General features: G+C 36.0%; 1 protein-coding gene across 1 annotated transcript; it reads right to left on the minus strand.

The window, feature by feature from the left end:
* On the minus strand, positions 1-1,782 carry LOC114579629 (protein UNUSUAL FLORAL ORGANS). The gene has a single exon (XM_028694851.1). The coding sequence runs from the start codon at positions 1,363-1,365 to the stop codon at positions 115-117; it is 1,251 nt and encodes a 416-aa protein (XP_028550684.1). The 5' UTR covers positions 1,366-1,782; the 3' UTR covers positions 1-114.
* Positions 1,783-10,731: the final 8,949 nt, after the last annotated feature.

Here is a 10,731-nt window from a genome sequence, read left to right on the forward strand (position 1 = left end):
ACTAACACTAGAAAGTTAGAAACCAACTTCACTGTAGCAATCCACAGCCGCAGCAGAAGAAACAAACATCCCATTTCCTAACTACACCATAATAACTACTGCAGTGCTTATATATCATTGGAATGAGAGAGAAGAGGAGTCGATCAATCCGATCGCAGGCGTCGCCAGCCGGGGCTCGTAAGCAAACCCTCTCAGCTCGCCGCCGCTGACGCTAGTAAAAGGGCACGGTGGTGCCCATCTCCACTCTTTTGTTATGAAGTCGAAGAGAATGATGTCAGTAGAGCCTTTGATGGTGATGGCGAGAATATCTCCATGACCGATGCATTCGAAGCCTCTGCCGCCTTCAGCTTCGCTGAACTGTCTGTAAATCTCAGGCGGCATGCGCTCGGTTTCCGTCCATGCTTTGGAGCAGGGATGTAAGGACCAGACTCTGACGCTACGCGGAACGCTGAGTTTGCTCTTCTCTACGGCGGCGATGATAAGTACGGATGACGGCGATCCGCCGCGTAAGGCGAGGCTGGGTGAACGGAGGAAACGGCGCATGGGAGCTTGGATTTTGGACCAATCGTTGGAGGCCACGTCGTAAGAGAGAACGGCGAAGGGAGCGCAACTCATGCAGTAGAATGTGCCTTCGGCAAAGACGAGACGGGCGGGGTCGGGACTGCAGAGGCGAGGGAGTTGACTGACGGTTGACCATGGGGAGTAAAAGCCGGTGGCGCCGTCAGCGTGGAAGCATTCGGCGGTGAGGTTTTTGACGGCGAAAGGGGAGATGAGGTCATCGGCTGCGAGGATGAGGGAGAGGGATGAAGGTCCGGCGGTCAGGCCTACGGAAGGGTAGAGGCGGGGGCGGGGAGTAGGGGGGAGGTGGGCGACGAGTTTGGATAGAGGATTGGAGAGGAGAAGCGTTTTGGGACCAGGAGAGTCCGACATGAAGCAGAGTATGCCGGAGTCGGAGGCGGCGGGGGAGAATCCGGGAGGTAGGAAGGAGCTGAGAGGTAGGCGGAGCCAAATATTGGTGGTGGGGTCGAGGAGGAGTGCGGGAGGTGGTGGTTTGGCGGCAGCGGTGGCAGAGGAGGACGTGGTGGAGGAGGAAGTTAAAGGGTTAGTTGACGAAGCGAGAAGGAAGAAGACGAGCCAGTGGCGGCGCGGGGAAAGGCGGAGATTGGCTTCAAGAAAGCTGTCGGAAAAGAGAAGAGAGTACCAGCGCTTACAAACGGCGCGATGACGGAAGAATTCGGCCGGTGGAAGCACAGCTAGAATGCGGTCAACGAGACCAGCTGGAAGATTACGCCATATTCTACTGTCCATTTCAACGGCACCGCTGCCTCCTGCGGCGGCTGACGAGCTCGCCTTCATAGACTTCATTGTCAATGAAAATTAAGTATACACATACATATAGCTATCGTGTTGTTAATTCTGTGGTGAAGAGATGTAAGGTTGGCTTGGTGATTTATAGTAGGAGAGTTCAGTAGAACGGAGAGAGAGGTTGAGAGGGTTGAGAGAGAAAGCAGGGGTGGTGTTCATACGTCCAATCCTGGTCTGAGTTGTGATGGGGCACTTCTGCTTTGGTGTGAGAGGGGAAGCAGGACTGAGAAGGGCACGAGAGACGAGAGAAGAGAGAAGGGAGAGAGAGAGAGACTGAGAGAGAGAGAGAGAGAGAGAAAAGGCTAAGAGGCTAAGGAGGAAGTGGAATGGAGAAGAGGATTGGAGTTTAGGCTTTTGCCTTTTCCATCTCGAGTCACATTTGCTTGGCGACTCCTCATTCTTTCTATTTTTGTTCACTGTTCATTCTCTTCTGCTGCTGTGCCTTTCAATTCATTTGGTTCGCTTCAAAGGTTATTTATTCATTTTTTTTATTTTTGGGTTAATAAATATGGTGGACTCATCATATGATGAGTTTCATTGGTGTCAGCAGTTGCCAAACAATGCATTAAATGATCTGAAGTATGCCAAACCTCTCTTTTTTTTTTTTTGGGAAATTTTGGGGCATAAAGCCCATCTCATTGATAAAAAAGATTACAAGTAAGGAGCCAAAACTATAATCCAACAATCTCAAACAAAAAAAGGTTTTGGATTCTAAAGAAAGGAAAATGCTTAACAGAAATAACAAATGCAGAAAATAAAATGGCCTAGATGCCAAGGACTCAGAAAAATGCTCAGATTCTCGAAGGGTCAAAAGTCGTTTGGGTCATAGTTGAGCATGGCCCCTGGTTGCCCAGTAGACCGTCCAAAGGGCAGCTGATTAAATCAGCGTTCATCATCGTCCTTTCAAAATTTGTAGCTCCCTCCAAAATAATTTTGCCACTGAACCTTCTCAATATCGGAAAAAAAACAATAGTGAGGCTTCAGGGAAATAAAAACCCAGCTCGCAAGCATCAGAATCAAATGCAGCAGTCTCAGAATTTTTGAAGCAGCACCCAGCTTCCAGAAAAAAGCAACGCCCAGCTTCCAGCAAACAGCTTCCAGATTCCAGAATTCGGATATCATCATGTTTTCCAACCCAGATTTTTTAACAAAATAGCTTTCTTGATTTTAGAAGTAATTGTGTCATTACAATCAATAATGCCACCAAGGATTCTGTCATTTCTTGCACGCCAGACATAATAGATTGTAGCAGAGGCAGTAAGAAGGAAAAGGTTCCTCGTTTTTGAATTAAAATTCTGCTCCCAAATACTATCATACAACTGATAAATATTTGATCTCATTAACAGTTTTTGTAACCAAGGGAATAACTTTTTGGCAATATCAAAGGTGAAACTACATTCGAAATAGAGATGAGTGATAGTTTCCATACTATTATGACAAAAACAGCAGTTATTTGGGACCAGAATACCTCTAATAGCAAGAACATCCACTGTTTTTAATCCACCCTTAAACGCCAACCAGGCATAGATAGAAAAACGAAGAGCACCCCTTTTATGCCAAATATGCTTATGCCAAGACACCTTTTCTTTATGAGCCGAAAACATAGAATGGAAATCACCAAAACTAGGGTGTTGCTTGTCATACCAGAAATGGTTTTCAGGTTGCCAGACTATAGCCACATTCTTAATCATAGTAATAAGATATTTATCAAAGCTGTTAGGAATATTCCAATGATCCCCCAAAATAAACTGAGAAACAGTTTTGCCAAAAAGATAAGAAAAACTAGAAATAGAGTTTGCATTGGTGAGATGATCAGCAACAGAATGGCCACCACACCAGGGATCTCAAATAAAAGACAGATTGCTACTGGCATTTATGGAGAAGCTAATACAGCTTTTAATCTCATTCGCTTTAGCACACATAAAATCTCAATAAGAAGATTTTTTAATAGCATAAGTATTCCACAACGAATGGTATCTGGCTCTCCACCATTTAAAAAGAAGAGCATTTGCATTTAAAAATCTCCAGATAATGGAACAGGTAAAGCTATGCTTAAGAGAGTCAATGGAAGGTATGCCCAAACCCCCATTAATTTTAGGACAACAAGTGTTTTTCCAAGAAATAGTAATGAGCTTCTTCTCTTTGATGTTGCCATAATATGTGAATCTGGAGCATAGCCTATCAATTTGTTTACAACAACCTTTTGGTATTATTGAGCCCCGAATCCAATAAGACAGAGTATTGGATATAGTGAATTTAATGAATTGGACTCTTCCAGCTAAAGACAATGTTTTGGCTTTCCAGCCATCAAGAAGAGTGGTGATTTTTTGCAATAATGGCTGGAAGTTACAAGATCTCAATTTTTTATAGAAGATAGGCAAGCCAAGGTACTTCATAGGAGAGAAGGATTGTTGAACATTCAGGATATTACAGATTTCCTCAGCCACCATAGTATTTTTGGAAATTAAGATTGAACTTTTGATAGGGTTTACATTAAGCCCAGAAACAGCCGCAAAATCCATAAGAATAGATTTAATAGTGTGAGCATTTGAAGTGGTGGCAGTGCTAAACACAAGTAGGTCGTCATCAAACATAAGATGTGAAACCTCACAATTACCAGCTTTAATGCCTTGAAGAGAATTGTTGGATGTAGCAAGGTCTAATAAAGAGGCCAAACCATCCATAATGATGCAAAAAAGGTAAGGGGACAAGGGGCCAAACCTCTCTCATTTTCTAATCTTTTGGGTTCTTTCGCCTTGAATGGATTAGGTTAATCAAGATTATAAGTCTGGTTTAGCTTGATAATAAACTCGTTTTTTTTTTCTTAATTTTTGTACGCTTTTGGATTTCATTAGTTTTAATTTATTTAGAATTATTGATTGGGGATCCATTCTAGGTTTTAAAATTGAAAATATTATGTTGTGCGAATGCGGAATACCATCTGGAGATCAACCAGAATGCGCCACGTCAACCCTTCACTCCATATCGCGGCTCGGTACTGGAGCAGTACGCTGACGTGGCTGCACCTGATTCGCCTCCGTACATAGAGCTACATCCGGCGTCCACACAGAATAATTTCTCTTAAAACTAACAGTCTTATTTTCGACTTAAGTGTGTTTGTTAATGGAGATTTTGGGTTTATTTGGGAGGGCTGCAACATTTTATAAAATTAGTTATATATGGAGTTCCAATGGGAATATAATTTAGCTACCTCTATTGCATTAAGCAATTTTACAATACAAAATTTTTTGAATGCAATGTGAGCAAAACAAAATTATAGTATTATGAAAAGCAAAGCAGTGAAAAAACGGTCTCAAATAGGCTTTTAAAGTATGTTTGAGATGACTATAGTATTTTATAAAGTTAGTTATAAAATTATTGTGAGAAAATTAACTATTATTATAAAAATAGGTTTCAATACAAAATTCTTTTAAAAAAAGTTAAAATAATAGACAAATAAAATTATAGTTGCTATTTAAAAAAAAATGCATCGAGAAAATTAACTATCCCAAACAGACCCTTAAATCACACTTAAAAATTTTGAGTTAAGTTCATAAAATTGGAATAAAAATCCCTAAAACTTCTTAATAATCATCAAAGTTCTTTAAAAAAATTTTATTAGTAGAAAAATATCATATTAAATATTTTATATAAAATACATTCAGATAAATTTTAAAGCCTTGAATTTGTATTAAAATTAATATAATTTAGTATGTGATATATCATCAAAAAAATATCTTGATCGGGCACAAATCTCGAGGTATATAAAATCAGGCCGGAAGTTTCAAAAATTAAGTATGGAATCATCTGAACTCTGATTTCAACAAACTTATAGTCGAACTGAGCGTCTCAGAAATACGAACCCAACGACATCAAATTCAACTCAATCCGAGCCCGAATGTGTCTGAATTGAAGACCCGAAGCACTATCGAAAGGTTCAAACCACAATTTGGATTACCAAACGGTTTTCAAACATGACATGCTTATAGTCGAATCAAGCAGCTCGACAAGACAAATCCAACGAGCCCAAGATTGTTGAATTCCTATATCATTAAGATCTTCAAATGTCTGACGAATGGTCCACAATCAAGGGATTCAATATCGGTTGTCCATGCAAACCACTCCTCATTTGTCCTTGATCCTCCTCCTATTTAAGGGTCATGCCATCCTCAAAAAATTATAAATAACCCCTCATTTCTCTTAAAAGAGAACTAGAGTAGAAGAAGAAGAAGAATGAGAGAAGTGAAGAATGGGAGGGAAGAAACTCCTCCTCGGCCACCGCTGGATTTCCGCCCGACTTTCAAGTGATGCCGGAGTTCCGCCGACTTTCAAGTGACACTGGAGTTCCGTCCGACTTCTAAGTGACGCAGGAGTTCCGTCCGACCTCCAAGAGTTGATTATTGTAATATGATCGTCATAAATTTTAAGGACGAGGCAGTCTAGCTCTTGTAACTCAAGCAACTGGTGGAATTCTTTCAACTAGGTGTGACCCAGTGATTTTTCTCTTTTCAGGGCTTCCCACGTAAAAATTATGATGTTCTTTTATCTTCTGTTTGTGCGATAGTATCTATACAACGTTGAGACAAAAACTTCCTAACTCTATCGCCGCGTATATTCTACCCCGCAACAGTATGTATATATAATATTAATCTTAATGAAAATCCAAGGCCTATAAAAATTCATTTTAATGAGTTTAATATTAAGATATTTTGAAAAACATTTTTCATATTATTGAGACGACTCATTTAAATATATATTGAATAAATTTTTTTTTTTCATTTCTTTAACCGTTTAACGTACTTATTGTCATACTATATAAAAGAAAATATTCATAACCAAAATCTAATATAAAACCAGTATCAACAATATCGAATTTAAAATTAGATTTTTTTGATGTGATTGAAATTAAAACTAAGTTGTAAAGCTATAATATTCGCATGTAGAATTATTTTACATATACTCAAAATTATACAAAGTCAATGGGGGAACTAAAGGCAATGAGTGCCTATCATTACCTACATTTGAGATTTTATTTAAATGTAAAATATGATAATTATTATTATTATTATTTTTTATTATTATTATTATTATCTATTTTCACTATTATCATAATGTAACCTACAACATTTATAAAATACATTTATTAATTGATTGAATTTATATAATATTTGTCTTCTTTGCTTGAAATCACTAATTTTTTTTTTATTTTTCATAATTTAAATGAAGTCTCACCTAATTTTCTAATAAATATAAACAATTAGGGTGGAACTAAGTTAAATTCAAGGTGGATAATTGCTCACCCTCAAATTTGAGTTTTGCTTATAAGGGAGGGTAATTTAAAAATTTTGCCCTGCTAAAATTTTTTTAACCCTATCTTAAAGAGTTTTGCCCCCATCCAGTCCAGATCCAATTCACTCAAGCCCAACCATTCGTTGTTTCTCCTGTACACTATTTCTCCTATCTAGTTCATGTTTGTCACCCCCAGAGTTTCTCTATATGCTAGCTAATCAATTTTGCCCACCCGACAAAAATAAAGCTGGTTCTGTCCCTGTAAACAACTGATATATTTACATTTTTTAGAGCATTGACGTTAAGTAACAATTACTAAGAACAATTTTGGAGCACTAAAAAACTCTTACCATATGAATACATTTAGAAGGTTCAATTTAACTTAATATAATGAATTTGAATCCAACCCATTTATTAAATATATTTAAATTCTTTACCCAATTTTGACACAATTAAACCCGATATATGTCCAATATGAAAAACACGTAAATCTTAACATATAAACGTTCACCCAATCCTAAATGAACACGATAATTCAATTTGAACACATTTTTAAAAATACAATTTAATTTTATTTAAATAAAAATTAAAAAAACTATTCAAACAAGTTAAGTCATTTTCTTCATGCTAATTTGAATCTGACTCATGTTGTTTTGGGTCTCTTAAATTGACATGATTTTTTTTTTCCCAGTTTAATTGCTCTCTCTCTCTAAATATGGCAAGCCTTTATGAATCTCTCCTCAAATCAACGGTAAAGATCAGATCGCTATGAATATCTCTACAGAGAATATAATAATGCATGTCACTCAAAAGTAAAACTACAAGAAGAAAATGAGCTTTGTTTTAAAAGAAATTTAAAGCAAAAGACTAAGAACAGATTGATTAAATTAATTTTTAAGGGCAAATTTTCAAAATTTCAACCTCTTAATCAGCACTAAGAAGAAACTAATCACATGTATTAAATAAAATGATCCATCAACAAAAAAAGAAGATTATTTTAAAATTTCAAACTATTAAAATCAACCATTACACTTAAAAATAATCATACAAATTTTTTTTTTATGTCATATTAAATTGTGAAGCATTGATAACATTTTATTAAAATAATATACCTTTTGCATATTTAACATGTAACTTGATTTTTGTGGCAATCTTACTTTTTTCACATAAAAGAGTATCATCATTAAACTTCACAAATAAGGTATTAGCATTATGAATTATTTAATAAAATTGTATCACTATTATCATAATGTAACCTACAACATTTATAAAATACATTTATTAATTGATTGAATTTATATAATATTTTATCTCTAAATATGGCAAGCCTTTATGAATCTCTCCTCAAATCAACGGTAAAGATCAGATCGCTATGAATATCTCTACAACGAATATAATAATGTCACTCAAAAGTAAAACTACAAGAAGAAAATGAGCTTTGTTTTAAAAGAAATTTAAAGCAAAAGACTAAGAACAGATTGATTAAATTAATTTTTAAGGGCAAATTTTCAAAATTTCAACCTCTTAATCAGCACTAAGAAGAACAGAAAGCTAAAAATTGCAACTTTTCAAAGCTGAGCTTTTGCAGGCTGCATAAATTCAGAACCGTGCCCTCCTTTAACCATTTAAGGCAATATCAACTCTATGACAAGCCAAGTTCCATGACAAGATGTTTCCTCTTTAAAACTTGCAGAAACTTAGTAAAGAACCTCACAGGTTTCTAACAAAGACTCGAATCTTGGACCTCTTAATTGGAAGCCTAAGCTCTCAACCAATAGGCCAAGGAGAGTTGTGTCTCACAGGTTTCTATCAACTTCTCTCATATTTAAAGCCTGTAATTCATACAGATATACTGAGAAATATTAGCATTTGTCCTTCTGCTTTGAGTTTAACTGGTATCAGAAACCTTAGAACAGTCCATCACTATCACACACATTCATGAAGCTGCAAGTCTTCGTTTAACAACAGAAGCTATAAGCTTTTGTTTCCTTCCTAAGAGGCTGTTTAAGCAGGATTTTGTAAACCCTCTAAATCCGGATTTCGGAAATCATGGGAGCTCTAAATCTTGAAATTTTTTTGATATAGCCGTATAGAGCGGATTAAATCCCATGTGACTGTTTGGCTATAGAGCAGATTTAACAAGCGGACTCTACCCTCTCGCGCTCATAGAGCCTTAAATCCGGTAAAATAGAAGATTTCAGAAATCCGGGATTTAGCACGAAAAGGGGGGATTTTTCTGTCTACTGTGACTTTCATTTTCCGTGAGATTTGATTTTGCATTTTAGGCCGTTTGGCTGGATTTCGCCCAAATCTGGCCTAAATCTTGCTAATGACAATCAGAAATTCTTTAAAAAAAAATCTCATTGAAGGCAGTAGATAAACCGGTGGCATGAAGATGGCTGTGATATATTATGTATGAACAAGTAACTAGCAGATAAACAGTGGCATGAAAATGGTTATGATTATGCTAGAAAAGCAAAACACCTTTCTCATAGAAGACAGAAGAGCAAAACAGCTATGTTATGCCAAATTTTCTTCAGTTGTAAAACCTGTCAAAAACCTGCATCAATTTAAAGTAGCTATTTAGTTAAAATTTTAATTTTTTTACTTAATTACTGCTTTTAAAGCAATGCAACAGCAACATCAATCCTTTATCTCGTTACATGGGCTCGACTACATGAATCCATTTTCTCCATTGTGTCCGGTTAAGAGTCAAATTTTCATTTAGATCTAATAAAGAAAAGTCATTTCTAATATTTTCTAACCAATTTTTTTTAGGTATACCTCTACCCTTCTTAACATATGTTAAATCTAATACATCTACTCTCCTAACCGAGTCATCGGAAGGCTCCTGTTTTATGTGACCAAACCATCTTAAGTGACTCTCTCTAATCTTATATACCACTGGAGCTACTCCAACGGTCCAACCTTTCACGTATATGCTCATTTCGTGTCATGTCTTTAAGAGTGAAGCCACTCATCCACCTGAGCATCCTAATCTATGCAACACTTAACATAAAATTAGTCTTCCCTTTTAATGGACAACATTTTCTCCATAAAGCATTGCAGGTCTAATCATCATCTTATAGAATTTTCCCTTAAGTTTGAGAGGTATTTTTCTATTACTGTATTACACAACAAGCCTAAAGCATTCTTCTACTTAGTCCATCCAACTTGATTTCTACTAATAATACCCCATTTATTTCACCATCACTTATAACAATAGACCCAAAATATCAAAAACGTGTACTCTTATTATTGCCTTGATCGCTTTTAAAGCAATAAGTGAATAAATATAAAAGAAGTGATACATGTCAAAAATGGGTTGTGAATGATTGAACTAAATCATATTGTCATGAAATTCAAGATAAATATTTCTTAATGATGTACAAGAAGTAAATTTGCTTAAATCTAGATGAAGGATCATATCACAAAAAGATCTTGCAAAAGCAATTAACATAAGTAATTGTATTTCTCGATCGGTTATCTCATTTACCATATTCACATTTAAGGGGTTATGATGTGGATGGATGCTCATGCTAGTTCTAGCTAATTGGGAAGACAAAAAAGGATGACATAAATAGATGATTCTCTATACTGAGATGATCAGGCTTAGCAGCCAAGTGCCTCAATAAGATCAATAATAATGTGTTTAAGGCTTTGTTTGGGACGGCTTTTTTACTGGTTCTTAAAGCATCATTTTAGTACAAAAATTAAAATTTTTATACTAAAAAGTTGCTTTAAGAAACAGTCAAAAAGCCCTCCCAAACGAAGCTTAAGATGATAGTGATGAAAAATATAAAAATATAAAATAAGTGACATGTGTCATGAATAATAAGTGGTTGGTTGAAGTATGGATCTGTTTAGAGTGACTGTAGCATTTTATAAAGTTGTTTGTAGAATTATTGTGGTGAAAATAACTTAAGTTTCTTTTGAAATTATTTTCTTACTACTTTCTAAAGCAGCTTTTTAGCACACATAAATTTTTAATTCTAAAATTTTTATACTAAAAAGTTATTTTTAAGCATAGTAATGCTTTGTTTGGGATGTTTTTTCTATTTATTCTTAAAATAGCTT

The sequence above is a fragment of the Dendrobium catenatum genome, unplaced genomic scaffold, assembly GCF_001605985.2.
Source record: "Dendrobium catenatum unplaced genomic scaffold, ASM160598v2 fragScaff_scaffold_586, whole genome shotgun sequence".
Classification (NCBI taxonomy): Eukaryota; Viridiplantae; Streptophyta; class Magnoliopsida; order Asparagales; family Orchidaceae; genus Dendrobium; species Dendrobium catenatum.

Coding starts and splice junctions, on each gene's coding strand:
- LOC114579629 (XM_028694851.1), bottom strand. CDS start 1,365: ATGAAGTCTATGAAGGCGAGCTCGTCAGCCGCCGCAGGAGGCAGCGGT.